This window comes from Hippocampus bargibanti, linkage group LG07, assembly GCF_051943395.1.
Source record: "Hippocampus bargibanti isolate YZ-2025 linkage group LG07, ASM5194339v1, whole genome shotgun sequence".
Taxonomy (NCBI): Eukaryota; Metazoa; Chordata; class Actinopteri; order Syngnathiformes; family Syngnathidae; genus Hippocampus; species Hippocampus bargibanti.
The window spans coordinates 8,847,605-8,867,452 of NC_142740.1; the positions used below are offsets into that span (position 1 = coordinate 8,847,605).

Here is a 19,848-nt window from a genome sequence, read left to right on the forward strand (position 1 = left end):
GTGACACACTGTGTGTCAGTGTCCTCTTCCAAGGGCCCCATGCTGAGTGAGTGCCCGAAAATGGCTGGGATGGGCTCCAGCATCCCTCATGACTCTCGTGAGGACAAATGGGCATGGAAGATGAATGAATGAAATAGAAATTGTATGAGACGACAGAGTGAAAGAGTGAATTTATAAAAAATATAGGATTATTGGCAGTTGGATTGAACTAAATTTTGTCTTGTATACGGTTTGACCATGGCTGTTTTGAAAGAAGTCAGAGTTATTTACGATGCCTGTTATCAGGGTTTTTCTCACCACAGAATTTCAAAGAGAGGTTTAACACATAGAAGCGATTTTGCGCCCACCCCCCACCACAGTTCACTGTGTGTTGGGGATGACCAATTTGCTCAATACAGGTCAATTGAAAAATATATATGGAAGGAATGAAAATTAGACTGAATGACAGGAACATTTATTTCAAATTGGGAGGAATTGGCAAATCAGAATCAGAATCGGAAAGCCTTTTTTATCGTCCCACATTGGGGGTAATGGGCAAGGTAAATGTTGCTAGAATCACTAATAATTGATTACGTAATAGAAATTTAACTGTTGAAATTATGAGCCCTTTTCATGAAAAATAGCTTTATAGATTTTCTATAATGTTGATAGTGAATAAGCTTATTGATAATTTTTGACCTGACAAATTATTCCGCTGAAGTCAAAGGACAGATGATTCATACATGCGATATATATTGAATTTGATGATGATATGGAATTGGATTTGATTGGATGTACCTTTATAAGTCTTGCAGTGGAGAAATTGAATTGAAGAGTACAAGGTTAATTTGCAAAATATGATGACTATTTTTTTATTCATTATGCTTTTGTGCAGATGATGTAAGCCGCGACAATTCGCAAATAGAGCCAGGATGGTGGTTGAGAAATTATTCAATTTGCAGGATGACTTCAAAAATTTTTAAGAAGACAAGATGAGAACTATTTTTAATTGCATCACACATTGGGAAATTTGTAAAACATGCAAAAGTCTAATTTGGAAAATCTGACCAAAAGCACAAAGGCATAGGTGCTCTGAGGATGTTGATTGTGTGAAAGTGGTAATGTGCAGAGAGGTCATTTGGTGCCAGGCTGGCTGTTCAATTTGTGGTGACACAAAACAATGGACTGTGAGATGCACAAGCCACTTGCATCCACCCATCCTCTGATCAACAAGCTACTCCTCCTCCTCCTCCACAAAGAACTGTCGAGCCAAGCTATCTCCACAAGGACGACACCCATCTGCTCCGTGGGTGCGAAACTGCCCAATTTCAAAGGCTCACTGCTGGCCTCACAAAGACATCGTCCACTGAACTGGAGAATGCTGACTCACGATTTGCTGCAGAAATGGACTACTCGAAGTCAAAGTCAAAGAGCCCAAATGAACACTCTCCAAGACTGCAGCTCACAAGGACTATTGACAAAAGGCTGACTATTGCACAAGTCAGCTGATGGACACCACTGAACTCTGCCTTGAAACAGTACTGGCTTGGCATCCTATGATTTTCTCGGCACAGACGCTGCTGAATCACAATTCAAACATCCGCACTGCATTTTGCTTCTTGATGTCTTTGGAAACAAAATGTAATCTCCGTTTCAATTTTCATAGGAGATCCGACACGAGAAGCCACATAAGCTGGTGAAATACACCTGCACATCTAGAGTTTGGCACACCCAACTGAGGGTTTGGGATGAATGACAAAGCCCCTATTGATAATCGTATAAATGTTTAAAAGTATAATTTTTGCTGTTTTCTCAAATTGACGACAATTTCTATTTTGCACATATTTTTTCCGCAGAATTTTTTCAGGCAGATTTTTATGCCAGACGTTCAGAATGCTGTAGGAATATTTCTCATCCAGCCATCTCGGGGTTAAATTGTGCTTAATTGCACCAAGTGTTTAATTTTGTCAATTAGATTTTTATTTTTAATTGGAACTTTGGACAGTTGGATTTTTTTCTTTCTTTTTCTGGACACTATAGGTGGCCTTGTACTCGTTCAATTCACTGGTGATTCTTTTTTGCTAGATGTGGGCCGCTTGATGGCCCTCTTTTTATATGGAGTGAACAACGCATAAACTAACGACAAATTCCAATAAGATTGGGCTTGATCAAACGAAAACATATTCAACATGTTGGGGATGCGATAATGTTAAACGAGTGTTTCTTAAGATAGCCACATGTTCGAAGATCTTCTGGCTGTCTTTTGCAAACAGTGGTGACATTTGCCGGTTCAAAAGAAGTTTATAGTAACGACTTAAGGCAGTGTAACTTATTGCGATTATTTTTTTATTATGGTTATTATTAATTAGGTGCTGTGCACATATTAGAAGGATTTCTCGGCATACAAGTCGGTAATTGTGTAATTGGCGGGAAGGTTAAATAGGCACACGTGACAGTCAGAGAGTCGAGCGGAATTAGAAATTGGATGATATAAGAGTTCCGTGCTAACCAGCTTCTTTCAGATCGACGGAAGATATGTCCTTGATTGGCCGGTCTAGCGACCGGGCCAGAGAGGGAGGGTGTACATTCGCCCTGCCCAATACAATTTTTTATGAATGGAAATTATGTTTGTTCGTTTTGTTTTGTGTTTTGTCTGTGGGACCTTTGTTGTTAAACTGTGCAGAATGAGTGACTTTGGACTGACCTGACCAGACAGGACTTTGAAGTGTATGAAAGACATGTGCAAGAATGAGGTAATGTACGAGTCAAGGGACAAATCACCACACCAATGAAGTTGACACAGGGAGAACAAATTTTGCTCAAAGCTCAATGCAAAGAAAAATAATATGGATTTGGAAGTACAACTGTTTAATTGGACACAGGCCAGAGATGGTATGGCTGTTAAAAAGCAATGATTTATGATGTTATTGTTTTTCTAGCCACACCAGACAAGCGCAAGCCAAGTTTCGGTAAGGTAGTGGCCAAACAAAATTTTACATGTTTGAAATTACAAGCTGTGGGTAATGAAGTAGGAAATGTCACACATGATTGGTGCACGACTATTTTGTCATCATCGGTTGATTCTCCCTTGTCTCGTACAGATGTGTGCCTGTTGCAGTGATAATAGACGATACGACTGCTTTCCCAAGAAATCATCAAGTAACTGTGATGTTATGTCCCTATTAATGTCTGTTACTGTGGTTTTGTAGTTTCATTCGAAACGACACAGCGCCTGGTGGACGATTGACTAAGGCTTTTGACGAATTTGGACTTTGAGGGAAAAGATGACCCTCACTCTTCGATTGATTGGAACAACTGTTGGACCGCTCCCACCGGGGGGCCAGTATGTAATGTTGCCACAAGTAGAAGTCATGGAGTCAGATGGACGTGTCGATGTTCCGTTGATTGAGAGGATATAACGTGAATGCGGTCCCAGAAATGGGCCATGAGGGAAATGGAATGTCGTCATATTTCATGAGTTGCTTTTATGACATTTTGTTATATTTTAATTTCAATATTGTCATATTTCTTAATCCCACAATTTTGTTATATCTTTTTAATTTTGGTATGCCTCATTATTTGTATTTTATCAGATTTTTGCTATGTTCTCTTTTCAATTTGGACACATTTCTTAATTTGGTTGTATTACCCATTGTTCATTGTTTTTATCTTTGCTTCACCCACTTATTTGGTTAGTATAGTCGACTAGTTAGGCAATTATAGTGATGGCCTCTAGGTTGAGGCCATGAGAGGGAATGAAGGAAATAGATACATTTATTTAGATATATTAAACATTGTTCAAGATAAAACCTTAAAATAGTAAATTTGATCAGTATCAATATTGCGTTGCTTGTAATCGATAGGTAACAAAGCCCCCAAAGAGGTGGTGTTTGGAGACATATGTTTCAGTTGCCAGAAGATCTAAGGGGACCCGGCTGGCAGACACAAAGGAAGTGTGAAATGGCAACAGAACCAAATGCTGGACAACGCAGATGAAAGGAACTGACCAAACACTAACTCGGCAGGACGCAACTTTTGATCTACCTTGCACCCCGCCTGGAAGTCGGGGAACTACCTTGGGAGCAGATACGTGAACCAGATGCCAGAAGGACCAAATGGGAACTTGATTTCTTTGTGTGGGACAAATTTGAATATGCATGTGGGACACCTTTAAATCTGGGCTGCTCAGTCTCAGTCTTTTGTCTTTTGTCTCTCTACCTGATTTGGGGCACACAAATATTTTCTGTGTCAGGGAGCTGAGACCCAGAATTCTGCATTAGATCAATTTGTTAGGAATAAATAATCTGTGAGTAACTTGCCGGCTTCTTTGGTGATCTCTCTCACAACGAACATGCCAATTGTGAGGTTATAACGTTGCGCAATAAGGTAAATATTTAATTCCGTTCAAAATTGTTAAGAAGATGAAATGTAACTGTTAATGTTAACATTAGCCTGTAATATTTTAACCTAACAGTACACATCTAAAATGTTTATTAAAACAAGGAAAGCACAGCTTTCTTTAGTGTTTCGTGTCGGACCGATTTACATTGTTGGACAGGAAGTTGTTGTGCGCATACGTTGTATTACCTCTGGGCATTTGAAATAAACCACGGTTGAGTCAAGATGTACACCGCTTGTCTTGTGTTTTTTTGGGGGCATCCCACAACACCGTATCTCCCCCGATTACCGGAGTGGAGAGCGCAACATTTTGGAGGCACCGCTGGGATATTTGCTCGAGTGTCGTCTGCCAGCCGTGAGTAGAAGCTTGCGTCGAAAATCCCTCAATCAACCCAGTCGACGCAGGTTTATGTGGCTTTTTCAACATGTGCTCTGGTTGCATCTCTGTGCGCACATCCACCACTAGAGGACACTGGAATCTATGAAGTGAATCAGGCCAGTTGAACTGTGTCTACCCTCTCGATAATGGAATCAAACCTAGAGAAATTGCAGTTGGGTGTCAAAAGCAAGTTATTTGAACTGAATGTTGAACAGTTGTTGGAGTTATGTGCTGAAATTCAAATATCTGGACTGAAAAGAGAGCACCTTACAGGCAAGATTCGAGGACAACTAATTGATATTGTATCAAACTACATTGAAAGAGCTGAACTAGAGCTAGAAGACAGAGGAATGTTTGATTTGCTACATGTAAAGGACTTGATTGAAAGTATAAAATATTTTGAACTAGGAGTAGCTAAACCATGTGTAAAAGGTGAAGATGCAGTGCGAAAGAGAAACATAGTGCCCCGAGACACTGGCCCCTGGCGCAAAGATTTCAAGATATCTGGACAAATAGGTGAGCTCGAACAAAAAGATTACCTCACATTTCCTAGTTTGGTCAGACAGAGAGAAGGTGGGCTCAGTAAAGGCAACCAGGGGACTGAAATCATCGATGCAGTGGTTCGTGCCATAACACCGGGTCCACAGTTGAGGAGCTACCTCGAAGGGAAAGGGAACCTCACCCTACCTTCGCAAAATCACAAAAAAAGAGCCTCCATAGAACTTTCTTCTGAGGGCCATGGACTTTCGTCAAAGGATTATTTTTGCATCTTTTGCATCTTTGCATCATTTAGCAGTTTTTTTTGACGACGATACTAGTGCAGCGTGTTCTAAACAAATTCCTTGTGTGTTCTACATACTTGGCAATAAAGATGATTCTGATCTGATCTGATAAAGAGGCCGAATCAGGTCTGAAGTATGATCCTACATTGGTGCAGTGTTTATTGCTGCACACAATTCTGACAGGGTTACAAAGTGACAATGTAAATAGTGACATGCAACCTTTCCTCCTTCTAACAACCATATTAGATGAAGTACTGTTAGAGAAATTAATCATAGCATGTGCAAATGAAAAAGAGCGACAGGAAAAAAAGAAAAATGCTGCTCCGCGGGTGACCGTGGTAAACACTGTCCAGTTAGGTGACACACCAGCCCCGGTCGGGAAGAAGACAGTCTTAAAGCAGAGTACTGATACTGTGCCGTATGAACTCCTTTCAGATATCAAAGAGATGAGGTCAGAGATGATACTTTTAAAGGATCTGCGGACGGAAGTGTCCCAGATCAAAGAGACTATTCAGAAACCAACAGCCACTTCTCAGCCCACCAGCGGAGGAACTGAACGCCTGCCTGACAACTATCCTGAACAGGTCGTCTTCACTCCACATTCACCATATCAGGTAGATCCACCAGCCAGGCACTACTACACCCAGCACTCCCCAGCAGCTCTTCAGCAGTAACACCCAGCACCAGGTCGCAGGCCGATGAGGGGGGCAGCACAGTTCCAGCAGCGGTTCGCCCCTCAGCAGTACTACATGCCCCGTCGCCCTCAGCCCAGGTGTTATTCTTGTATTTAGACTGGTGAATAGTATTGTCAGCACTGTTTTAAATGTGGAAGTAGTGAAGATTTTAGAGCAGGCTGTAAAGCACGGAACCCAGCCAGGAGACACGCTTTAAACTAGAAAGGGTCACCTCAGTGGGACATGGTGTGACCATAGACACAGATAGGTGCCGGTGTTACAGTTGTGCTATGAGAATGGAATTTAAGCCCCACACATGTGGCCACGTCCAGAGGAGGCATAAGCAGTCATTTGTTAAACATACAGATAAGAAACAGTGTGTCAAATTACATTCGGTCAGGGAGTTAGTAGAAAAGAAATGTCTTATTCGGTGCTTTTTGGGTAACAAAAGAGTTGAAGCACTCTGGGACTCAGGGTCACAGGTCTGTGCTGTAGATGAGTTATGGAAACAAACGAACTTACCTGATGTGCCATTGAAAAAATGTGAATGAGCTTATTGATCCTGATGATACTCTCAATATTGTGGCAGCTAATGGAACAGATATGCCTTATGTAAGGTGGCTTGAGATACCATTTAAACTTCGTGCTAATGACTCAGGGCTACTTATACCAGTTTTAGTATTAAAAGGTAACCACCAGCAGTGTACTATCATAGGGTTTAATGTCATTGAGCGTCTTGTGTTAGATAGCCTCTCTGATGAGACACAAATAGCTCTTGAAATCTGTTAGACTAGCTTTTCCCCACCTTAAACGCAATAAAGCAGCCACATTCATTCACAGTGTGGGACAAGCGCATGAGTACCGTGTAAAAACAACAAATGAGAGATTCACTATAGCTAGGCATAGCCCACTTTGTATTGAATGCAAAGTACAGGATAAGCCCTTTAGGGAAGATGTTACATTGATTTTTGAGCCAAGTGAAAACCCACAGTGGCCAGATGGCCGAGAGTTTTGTGACTCGTTGGTCTCAGTGAAGGCAGGTTCTATCCCTAAGATAGTTGTTAGTGTCCAGAACCCTACCAACCATTCGGTTACCAGTAAAGACTGTTATTGGTACAGTGCAGTCAGTAGGGTCTGTCTACCCAGCTAACATATTTACCTTTCTTCAGCTGTTGTCCATGTCCAGGATACCACAGGCTTCATCCCTCCAGTTGACCTGTCTCATCAGAATCAGAATCATCTTTATTGCCAAGTACAGTAAAGTCTCGTTATATCGATATTCAAGGGTGTCCGAAAAAATATCGATATAACCGGGACTATCGATATATCCGACCCTGTTTGCATGTAATTTTCTCCGTACGTGCATAGAAATAGTATCGATATAACCGGGACTATCGATATATCCGATATCGATATAACGAGACTTTACTGCATGTAGAACACACAAGGAATTTGTTTCCGGTAGAACATGCTGCACTAGTATCGACGTCAAAAAAACTGCTAAGTGGCACTATAGAGTTCCATTTTGGCTACTGTTGAAAGAGTTCAAAGAGTTAATGGCTTGGGGGAAGAAGCTGTTTAAATTTGATTAGTTTATTTGATGAGTTTAGATGAGTTTATTTGATGAGTTTAGATTTGGTGCGCATGGATCGGTAGCGCCTGCCTGAGGGGAGTAGCTGGAAACGGTGGTGGGCAGGGTGCGGAGGGTCCAGTAGGATTTTCCGCACCCTAGTTTGGATTCTTGCAGTGTGCAAGTCCTCGAGAGTGGGTAGGGAGGTGCCAATGATTTTTTACGCCGTCCTAACTGTCCGTTGAAGTCGGATTTAGTCAATTTTTGTGGCGGCCCCGAACCAAACGGTGATGGAAGAACACAGGATGGCTTCGATGACAGCCGTGTAGAAATGTTGCAGCACCTCCTGTGGCAGGCCATGCTTCTTTAGCAGCCTCAGGAAGTACATTCTCTGTTGGGCCTTTTTCAGGATAGAGTTGGTGTTGACCTCCCACTTCATGTCCTGGGGGACTTTGATTCCCAGGAATTTGAAGGGCTCAACGGTTGACACAAGGCAGTTGGATAGTGTGAGGGGTAGCTGTGGTGATGGATGTTCCCTGAAGTCCACGATCATCTCAACTGTCTTGAGCGTGTTCAGCTCCAGGTTGTGACGACTGCACCAGAGCTCCAGCTGCTCCACTTGTTGTCGGTACGCAGACTCGTCGCCGTCTTTGATGAGACCGATGACCATGGTGTTGTCTGCGAACTTTATGAATTTGACAGCTGGGTGCGTTGAGGTGCAGTCGTTCATGTAGAGAGAGAAGAGCAATGGAGAGAAGACGCATCCCTGTGGGGCTCCAGTGCTCGTGGTTCGTGTTGAGGATGATATTTTCCCCAGTCTGACCTGTTGTGTCCGTCCTGTCAGGAAGCTGAGGATCCACTGGCAGATCAGAGGGGACACTCCAAGCTGGAGAAGTTTGGGCATGAGGAGTTCTGGGATGATGGTATTGAACGCAGAGCTGTAGTCCACAAACAGGATCGTTGCGTAGGTTCCTGTGTTGTCAAGGTGGTCGAGGATGTGGTGCAGTCCGATGTTGACTGCATCCTCCACAGACCTGTTTTCCCGGTAGGCAAACTGAAGAGGATCTAGCAGAGGTGATGTTCTTTAGGTGGTTCAGCACGAGGCGTTCAAAGGACTTCATGACCACAGACGTCAGAGCAACAGGTCTATAGTCGTTCAATCCAGAGGGTGCGGGTTTCTTTGGAACTGGGACGATAGTAGACTGTTTGAAGCAGGATGGGACTTCACACTGCTCCAGGGATCTGTTGAAGATTTGTGTGAAGACCGGAGCCAGCTGGTCAGCGCAGACTTTCAGGCAGGTGGGGGACACTCTGTCAGGTCCCGCAGCTCTCTTGATCTTCTGCTGCTTGAAGAGCCGTCTAACGTCCAGTTCGTGGATCTGTAGGGCAGAGGGCGGAGATACGGTAGTTTCTGGTAATGGTGGGCAGACCAGGGTAATGGGGGTGTCCTTTTCAAATCGGCAAAAGTATGTATTAAGGTCATCAGCCATACCATTGTTGTACACTGCTTGGGGGGATGGTAAACGCTAATTTGTTATTGCTTTCAGGCCATTCCACACCGATGCAGAGTCGTTAGCGGAGAACTGTTTGCTAAGCCTCTCCGCATAACTTTTCTTTGCGATGTTAATTTCCTTCGTCAGCCTGTTTCGGGCGAGTTTGTAAACTGCTCGATCGCCACTTTTAAATGCGGATTCTTTCTTTTTCCTAAGATGCCTGAGTTTGGGAGTGAACCATGGCTTGTTGTTGTTGAATGAGCGGAAGGACTTTGTTGGTACACACATGTCCTCACAGAAACTGATGTATGATGTTACAGTGTCTGTGTTTTCATCCAATGTGCTCGTTGAAGTTTCAAAGACGCTCCAATCAGTGCAGTCTAATCATTCTTGTAGCGACTTTGCTTCATCTGTCCATTTTTTAACTGTCTGGACGAAGATAAAAGAAAGACCGTTCAGCAGATGTTGAGAGAGGAATCGGCATCATTTTCAAAATCGGATGACGACATTGGGTGTGTGACAAACCTGCAAATGAACATTTTGTTTCAAGACACAGAGCCAGTTTCAAATACATATCTGTCTGTACCAAAGCAACTGTACAGAGAGATGAAAGACTATTTACTATTTATCACACCTGGAATAAGGCATGTCCAAAGGGAGCCGACACCTGGCCGCCTTTGTGACCCCTTGGGGACTTTATGAATGGATTCGAATCCCGTTTGGACTCATGAATGTACCAGCAGCCTTCCAGCGGTGTATGGAACAATGTCTGGAGGGTTTACGGGACGAAATATGTGTCCCTTGTCTTGATGACATTCTTGTATTCAGCGGGACATTTGACAACCACGTTGAGGACATCAGACGAGTGTTGCAACATCTCCGAGAAAATTGAATAAAAGTCAAACCCCGAAAGTGTTACCTCTTCAAACCGGAAGTGAGGTACCTCAGCAGGATTGTCTCTGCTGAAGGGAGCAGGATGGACCTGGCAGATACAGCAGCAGTGCGTGCCCTGAAAAACAGGCAGCCAGGCACTGTCGGTGAGCTTTGAGCCATTTTGGGACTATTAAGCTATTATAGACAATAAATCAAATATTTCTCTTGTATTGCTAGCCCCTTGTATGATTTGCTTAAAGCCCCTCTGAATGTTGAGACTCAGCAGCACCAAACAAAAAAATGGAAAGTGAGACATAACAGTGATGAGAGTTAGCTGCTCTAACACTGACTGAGTGTTAGAGCAGCTAATTGACTATTTAGTTCAACCACCAGTTTTAGGTCTTCCTGACTTCGCACAGCCTTTCATTTTACATACAGATGCCTCCAACCAGGGTTTAGGTCAGGGGTGGGCAAACTTTTTGACTCACGGGCCACAATGGGTTCTAAAATTTGACAGAGGGGCCGCAGGGCGTGTTTGGGCCGGATATACTAAAACTAAAGCATTAAAGGACAACCGACGTCTCCGGATAAGTTGTGTCCAAAATTTGTAAAATGGCTTCATCTTCATCTAATACAAATAAAAATAATGAATAATAGTAATTATAATAGCAATCATTAACAATTTTGATCTTGAGTGGATTGGGGATCATAGGTTAACTTAAATATCTTTTTAAGCACTTAGGTTGCTGTAAAATGTTCCCAGGTATCCCATAGTCTCTCAAATTTCTCACGCTCGCCTCGGACGAATGAAAGTAAAGTTTTCCATTTCATAAATTTCACCCACCACCTTAATCCAGTATTTGACTGTTAGGGGTTCTTTTGTTAGCCATCTCCGCGTGATTGTTTTCTTGCATGCTAACAGCACGATGTTGTATATGTATTTCTGGGCAGAATTAAGAATTAAATCAGATTCCAGACCCAGTTTCTACTTTCATTTCTTTCGTAAGTTTGCTGCTGTGAAATGTAAATTTCTCCACTGCGAGACTAATAAAGGAAAATCCAATCCAATCAGTCAATCCAATCCAGATACAGGGCTTCGAAGGTTGGAGGAACCACTTTTCCCACAATCCTACCCACTGTCATTCTTGTTTCTTTCCAGTATTTGGAGATGACCGGGCATTCCCAAAAAACATGATAATGTGAAGCTTTGTTGTTGCCACAGGATCTCCAGCAAGCTGTACTTAATCCTTGCGCATGCCCTTGAGCCGGAACTCTAAAAAATCTGATGATGTTCTTCCACCCAAATTCTTTCCAAGAGTGGGCAGATGTACAATTCCATTGCTGTGCTATTGTTCTTTCCCATGCTTCCTGTTGTATTGTAATGCCTCCATCCGCCGACCACTTGTGCTTTATATATGTTGTTTCTCCTCCTTCCAATTCCTGCAACTCTGTATATTTTTGATATAATTCCTCTTCCGGGTTTTGACATGCATGTTAATAGAAATATCTTAATTAAACCGAAACCACTTTGTTGGACCCATCCTTTATGTAAGTTTCTCTCTAAGTAGTGTCTTAGTAGTGTCCCATTGCGGGACGAATAAAGGTATTCTGATTCTGATTCTGATTCTTAGTTGAAGATATCTATAGAAGTCCATAGTTACTCAGTCCATAGTTGTTTCTCGGGTCTTGGAATTGTCGTATCCCTCCTTCCTCAAGGAGGTCTCTGTAAATCTTTATCCCTTTTCCAACCCATTTTTGAAAGCCTGCATCCGTTCTGTATGGTATGAAATCAGAGTCAAATCCGATCCATTTTAAAAGTAAATATGGGCTATTGTCTTTATCTTGTTTTAATATTCCTTGCCACACCTTGATTGAAGTTTTGATCCAAGGGTTGACACTTTTAAGATAATTGGTTAATCCGGGGTCTCCAATAATTGATTGCAATGGAATATCACTTGATATCTGGCATTCTATGTCTTTCCATTTCACCCTATATGATGGGTTACAGATATTGACCAAAATATTTATCTGGGTTGCCTTATAATAATTCATTCCTCCATTCACTCCATTCCTCTTCACCCTCTACACCTCGGACTTCAACTACAACACCCCAACCTGCCACCTTCAGAAGTTCTCTGACGACTCAGCTATTGTCGGCCTCATTACAGAGGGAGACGATAGGGAGTACAGGGGACTGACAAAGGACTTTGTGGACTGGTGCCAGCAGAATCACCTCCAGATCAACACCGGCAAAACCAAGGAGCTGGTGGTGGACTTCTGCAGGAAACAATCCTCTCCTGCACCATTGAACATCCAGGGTTCGGACATTGAGAGGGTGACCTCCTACAAGTACCTGGGTGTTACTCTCAACAATAAACTGGACTGGACAACAAACACGGATGCCCTAATCAAAAAGGGACAGAGTCGCCTCTTCCTCCTCAGGAAACTGAGGTCTTTTGGAGTTCAGGGGTCACTCCTAAAGACTTTCTATGACTCTGTGGTGGCATCAGCCATCCACTATGGCATTGTCTGCTGGTCAGGCAGCATCACCACCCGGGACAGAAAAAGACTGGAGCGCTTTGTCAAGCGGGCCAGTTCTGTCGTGGGCTGCTCGCTGGACTCTCTAGAGGAGGTGGGCAACAGACGGACGCTAGCTAAACTAAAAGCTATGACGGACAGCCCCTCCCACCCCCTCCTGCCCATCCTGACAGCTCTGGGTAGCTCCTTTAGCCAGAGACTATTACACCCGCGCTGCAAGAAGGAGAGGTACCGCCGCTCGTTCCTACCGACTGCTGTCAGGCTTCACAATTCTCAATGACCACATGTGAAAAAAAAAACAAACCAAAAAAAAAAACTGGACACTTGTAAATATGGGTTGTTGCAATATATCTAAATGCATTTCTTGATTCTGCACTATGTACAGTCTTGTTTATAGAACGGTTTTTGCACATCTACATTTGCACAGTATACAGTTGACATTTTTATTTTGTTATGCTTAGAATATCTTGTTTTCTATCCTTTCACTCCCACCCCAACCCCATCCCTCTTCAATTGCTGCTGTGGACTGCAAATTTCCCCATTGCGGGACGAATAAAGGTATTCTGATTCTGATTCATCATCTTTGGTAGGGAGAGTATGTATTGTATGTGTATGTATGTTTCATGTATGAAGTTTATAGATTTACAGGACAGGTGAACACTTTCTTCATTACACATTTAAAATCACTCTCCTTAGTTTGTAAGGTGTACGCAGGGATTACATTTAGATTTTATATGTGTATGTGTAAGTGGTTTAAAATTCCCTTTCTTTAAAAGTCTATTTTAATCTTAAAGTGCATGACTATATTTTTCAGTACCAATTAAAGTTTTCTGCCTTCGTACAATCAGTGGGATCAGTTGCAATGCCTATTTGTAAATCATAAAAGTAAATTGCACATTTGTCTAAGGAAATATGAGGTGTTTCATGAAATGTTTTGTGAAAGGATAGTTCATTAAATGTCAATATTTTCCTAATGTTCTTATGCTTCTTTACACCAAAACAAAGGAAAGACATGATATTTTTGCTATTTTTAGCAGAGTATGGTATAATTTTGACAATATTTAATAATTTGGCATATTTGACAATAAAGCTGACTTTGACTTGACTTGACTTTGACGTTGAATTTTAATGGTCCGGCCCACTTGACAAATTGGTGCCAATGATGGACACCACAACAGCCGAGGACATTTTCGGCTCTGTCGTTGCTGTATTGGACAGAGTTGGAGTGGACTGGTCCCGCGCTGTCAGCCTGGCTACAGACGGCGCCCTCGGCCGTATGTGGCCCGCGATGTGAAATGAGTTTGACACCCCTGAGCTAGATCAAGAGATTTACCCCATTATAGGACAGATTACTCGATACAAACTGGCAGAGACAAAACAGCTAGGTACTGAACTAAGAAAACATTGTACTGAAGTTGTTTGTCTTGTGAGTTAATGGGACAATCGACACTTTAATGACAGAGGTGTTTTATACAGAAAAACGGCAAACAGAACCCAACTACTGATTCCTGAAAAACACAAGATGACAGTGTTAAAAAAGATGCATGATGAAATGGGCCACCATGGTGTAGAGATGACTCTTTCTCTCATTTTTACTGGCCCTTTATGCAAAAAGAAATAGAGGACTATGTACTGAGAGAATGTGTGTGTCTAAAAAAAAGCCCAACCGTGAGACCAGAGCCCCTCTCACTAATATTGTGACCACTCAGCCTTTTGAAGTTGTCTCTGTTGACTTTTTGCATCATGACAAATGTAATGGTGGTTATGAATACGTGTGTGTGCTAGTCGACCATTTTACACGTTTTGCTCAAGTTTATTATCATAATAATAATAATAATACATTACATTTTAAGCGCCTTGCAAAGCTCTCAAGGACACTTTACAGTCACAGACAAGCATAGGTACTATAATAAATAAAATACAATCACTAATAGAATACAATAAATAAAATACAATTATAAATAGAAACAAGAGAGAGAGCTACACAGAAAATGCAGTTTTAAACAGGTGGGTTTTGCGATTGGACTTGTAGGTGGTAAGAGAATCGAAGAGTTCCAGAGCTTGGGGGCAGAGCAGCTGAAGGCTCTGTCACCCATCGTGCTGAGACGGGCAGAAGGGTACACAGAGGTGGAGGGAGGAAGAGGATCTGAGGGAACGAGAGGGAATATAAATTTGAAAAAGGTCAGATAGGTATGGGGGGCAAGGTTATGGATAGCTTTAAATGTATAAAGAATAATTTTTAAGTTGATTCTATATTTGACCGGGAGCCAGTGGAGCTCTTGGAGGACGGGGGTGATGTGCTGAAAGGATGAGTTTCTGGTGATGATCCGGACTGAAGAATTCTGGACGAGTTGACGTTTGTGGATAAGTTTTTGATGGACACCAAAGAGAAGTCAATTGCAATAGTCAATCCGGGAGGTGACAAGACTGTGAACGTGGATAGCAGTGGTGTGAGGAGTGAGACGGGCAAAGACGATTGATATTGCGTAGTTGGAAGTACGCAGATCGGGTTAAGTTATTTATATGGGAGTGGAAAGATAGTGTGCCGTAGGCCAGAGGGTCTGGTTGTCCACAAAGGACCTATGGCTGGCCGGGACCACTCCCAAGTTGGGGCTGCGATTCGTGGGACCCTTTACCGTGGAGGCCATCATCAACCCGGTCGTGGTCCGACTGCGGCTGCCCACCTCCATGAAGGTCCATCCGGTTTTCCATGTCTCTCTCCTCAAACCGGTGGAATTCCACCCCCCCCCCCCCCGCAGATGGTGGACGGAGGTCCGGCCTATGCAGTGCGGGAGATCCTGGATTCGCGGCGCAGGGGCAAAGGCATCCAGTACCTGGTCGACTGGGAGGGCTACGGGCCGGAGGATCGTCAATGGGTCCCTCGGGCCTGGATCCTGGACCCGTCGCTCCTGCGGGCATTCCATGAGGCTTACCCGTCCAAACCGGGTGGGCCGTCAGGAGGCGTCCGTTGAGGGGGGGGTACTGTCATGAGCGAGTTGACAGCTGGGCGGAGCTGACGCCAGCTGCTGTCAATTCCCTCATTACTGACTGCGGGACATTTAAACCCGACGCTGGCACTTACCCAGCGTCGGAAGATACTTCGCCTCACGCTTTGCCAATACCTTGAATGTATATTCAGAACATAGTTGCTTCGCCCGAGGATATTATTCTAGCCACAATCGCGTGTATTTTATTGCCTCGCGTCGTAGGCTGTTTTTGCACCCTCGCGTGCCTTTTTATTTTGTTAGTTAGTGTGGTTGGGTGGAATTGCCGCCGCTCGCCCACTAACGTTGTTTGTCTCGTCATTATTTCTGTTAATAAATCTGTTGCCTGCACCAACGCCTCTGTCCTGCTTAGTGATCCACCACCTATCCCCAACGTTCCTGCTCGTCAGCTGCAACTGTCGCCGCCGGAACGTGACAGATTTCTCTCCCACATCAAAACATGTGACATGGAACCGGAAGTGATCAAGACAAAGTATTATAAATAAAGTATTAAAGATGATTTTAAGACAAATATACATATCAAGGTTATCATAGAAACATTAAACAGCTTTACAAAACGACAAGCCCAAATTATATTGTTGTTGTCATGGCAACCAATTACAGTATTGGCGCCAGTTACATGTAGATTTGAGTCTGACTCGAAGTGTCTCCTGAAGTTTCATTCTGCGTAGCCCACTTTGTTTAATCAGATAAACTTTCTCTTCCATGGTAATTACTATTCTTCGTTTGGCTACCACGACCTACATGACATAAATGTAATTTAATTCAATTAAAAACACTCAGAATTCAAGTAAATATCACTGCAATAAACATTAACTTACATGCCACTGTTTTGAATCCAATTATAAGTAATAGCAGGCCAAAGCACGTTTCCCGTTTTATAGAGAGCGAGTTTCTTCGGTTGAATAACATTTCTTTCTCTCTTCGTCTCCTCCTTCCGCCCTGTTCTCTGCACATTCAACAAAATGCGCCTCCCAGTGTTGAAATGCTTTCATTACAAGTCAAAATGAAATTAATGTCGTCATTCACATCGAACCTCAGTTGTGTACCAACCTTTGGCGGGCCGGATTAAAAAGACCAATAGGCCGGATCTGGCCCGTGGGCCATAGTTTGCCCACCCTGCTTTAAAGCATAATACGCACGTATTAAAACAAACCCATTTCGAAAAACAAAAACCATGTACAGTAAAGTCTCGTTATATCGATATTCAAGGGAGTCCGAAAAAATATCGATATAACCGGGACTATCGATATATCCGACCCTGTTTGCATGTAATTTTCTCCGTGCGTGCATAGAAATAGTATCGATATAACCGGGACTATCGATATATCCGATATCGATATAACGAGACTTTACTGTAAATAACTGGTGAAAGAAAGTAAAAGATGTCAAAGACATTGCAGAACATGAGAGTTTTAAGAAATGTTTTCAAGGATGAGAGGTCAGTGTGAATGTGTTCAAGTTATAAATGAAATGGATTATTATTATTATTATTACTGTACCAAAGGGTGGGGTGGCGATGGTCTCCCCTGATTTTAGAATTGGATGATAGACTTTGGCGACCCCTGACGGGTCAAGTCGTAAGGATTAGAATAAGTATTGTAAAAACAATAGAGGACGACCAAAATGCAATTCAAATTGAATTATTGAAATAGTATAGTATTGAAATAGGTTTGAGTGAAGAAAACTGAACTATATATTGCTCGTGAAAGTTGCCAGCAGTCTTCGTTCTCATTGCTACCGGAAGTACTACCGGAAGTCGTAAAATTTGGCTTCATCCGCCGCTCACACAGAGCAGCCAGGAGGCGCAAGAAAGAAAAAAAGTCAAGATGGCAACTAGTCCAGAGAACGGACTAAAAACAATAGTTTGGAAAAGTAAGTTCGATATTTGAGCCAATAGTTCCTTGTCTTTTTTTAAACAGAGTATATCGAAATGTCTTTGTGATGTAGACATTTCAGCGAAGTACCAGTTGCTTCCTTTGTGACTGCACCGGCGAGTGACAGTTAAGCTGTCAATATTCACAGCAACTAGGCATTTAAACAGTGAAGCAACGAGACGTTATTCTGATTCTTGGCAATCTAGTAACTTTATGAGTAAATGCAATGCGTTTTTGACCAAGGTGGTCACTACGTAACTGGGTCATTTTAGTTTGATGCCACACCTCGTGTCGTCTTCATGAACAGTGAAAGAGATTTCCGAAATTGATAATAATAATGATAATAATGATAGTAATAATAATAATAATAATAATAATAATAATAAATTTTATTTATACTCGCCTTCCAAAACTCTTAAGGATACTTTACCGTCACAAAGACAAGAACAAAAAAAAAACACAAATAAAATTATAATGACTTTAAATGTATATATAAGTACAGTAATTCGAAGTCGATTCTAAGTTTGACACAGGAGCCAGTCAGTATCCCTAGACCTTTTATCTCTTCTATGCCATCTACAAATAATAATGTAAGGTACGCTTCTTCAACCAATAATTTCATGATAGTTAACTAAACTTCCCCGTGAGTCACTCGCAAGAATTGTATTTCAAGATACCCTAATTATAACATACTTTGTTGAGACGTCCACTGAGAGTGTAGCATTCCAACTGTATTAATTATAGTGTGTTTGAATGTAAAAATGACCAATAGTGATACCTAATTCTGACACACTGCACTCCCAAAACACATTATCCGACATGAAATCAAACTAAACCTTTTGTATTTTAAGTCAATGCAATGAAAAATTGTCTGAAAATCATGTTAATTTCAACATTTAGAACTTGGAATAGTTTTAGGAATCGTCATTGACGGAGAACAGGAAAGTTTGTTTCGACTGTGTCAGACAATGAACACATTTTTAATACTTGCACTATGTGTAGTTCTTTATGAAACATTTTTGTATAGTTACTGTATACATCTCAGTCCTGTGACATTTCTATTATGATTATAATACTTTGTTTTTTTTTATCTTTTCATCCCCCCACCCCCTTTCATATTGCTGCTGTGGACTGCAAATGTTCCAATTGTGGGACTATTGGATTGTATTGGATATGCCTTTATTAGTCTCACAGTGGAGAAATTTACAAAAGGTTATTTAGGTTTATTAAAGGTTTTCTGATTCTGAAATGTGTGCACGCAAGTGTGTGTGTGTGTGTGTGTGTGTGTGTGTGTGTGTGTGTGTGTGTGTGTGTGTGTGCGTGCGCGTGTGCTCTCGTTTATATGTGGACAAAAACCTGGTCCCCATAAAGAAAACATAAAAAACGTTTCACAAAGGGTGGTCCCCAGAAAGCATAAAAACACATATGTGTGTGTTTTTTTTAACAGGTTTTTGTCCCCATAAGCACATATAAACGAGAGCACATGCGCACACACACACACACACACACACACACACACACACACACACACACACACACACACACACACACACACACACACACACACACACACACACACACAAAATACTGCACGGACCTACTCTTTATCTCTACATCACTGTAAATTACAGTCAGTGATTTCATATTTACCACTTTTACACTTTGTTGTACGTACATTACAACAAAGTGCCAACAAATCTGCCTGCCACGCATGTTTTTGGAATGTGGGAGGCAGCCGCAAGACCCACAGAAAACCCACGCAGGCACAGGGAGAGCATGCAATGTCAACGTGAATTTCAATAAAAAAGAAGACTGAAGTCAAGGTGATTTGTCCTAGTGACCCTTGTAGTTTGGGTCCTAGTCTCTATCATAATTTTTAAATTGGACCAGCAAATTGGTTAATCCAGCTTCTTTCATCAGAGACAGCTAGCGACAGTAAAGTCTCTCTTTCTTAAAAGCACTTTGAAACAGTAATTCATGCCTTTGTTACATCCTGGCTAGATTACTGAAATGCACTTTGGAGTCAGCTAATCCTCCATTCAGCATTTCCAGAATGCTGCTTGCTGCTCGTCTCTTGACTGGCACTCGTAAGTGGGACAACATAGCTCCTACTATGGCATCCCGACACTGGCTCCTGATACATTTTAGACTTATTTTTAAGATCCTGTTCTTTGTTTTCAAATATTTAAATGGCCTTGCCCCACCTTAACACTTTGAGGTCTTCCTCACTCATGCATCTGCCCAGTGCCTCAGGTCTGTAGACCAGATACCTTTGGAGGT

The 19,848-nt window shown here is 42.2% G+C and overlaps 2 protein-coding genes across 3 annotated transcripts in view; both read left to right on the plus strand.

The window, feature by feature from the left end:
- Positions 1-4,602: 4,602 nt before the first annotated feature.
- On the plus strand, positions 4,603-13,827 carry LOC148895356 (uncharacterized). Of its 2 annotated transcripts, XM_089001508.1 has the most exons (3): positions 4,603-4,732; positions 5,974-6,152; positions 12,277-13,827. In XM_089001508.1, exons 1-3 carry the CDS (start codon positions 4,603-4,605, stop codon positions 12,964-12,966), a joined length of 999 nt encoding a protein of 332 aa, XP_088857634.1. In that variant the 3' UTR covers positions 12,967-13,827. The 2 variants fall into 2 exon arrangements, with proteins under 2 accessions (XP_088857634.1, XP_088857633.1); XM_089001507.1 differs by lacking the exon at positions 4,603-4,732 and having other exon boundaries at positions 5,751-6,152.
- A 3,638-nt stretch (positions 13,828-17,465) lies between these two features.
- The window catches only part of stxbp3 (syntaxin binding protein 3), a 37,206-nt gene continuing 34,823 nt past the window's right edge, over positions 17,466-19,848 (plus strand). Inside the window, exon 1 of the mRNA XM_089000958.1 lies at positions 17,466-17,566. Coding sequence (XP_088857084.1) covers positions 17,521-17,566 — 46 coding nt within the window. The 5' untranslated portion in view covers positions 17,466-17,520. The remainder of the gene's footprint in view (positions 17,567-19,848) is intronic.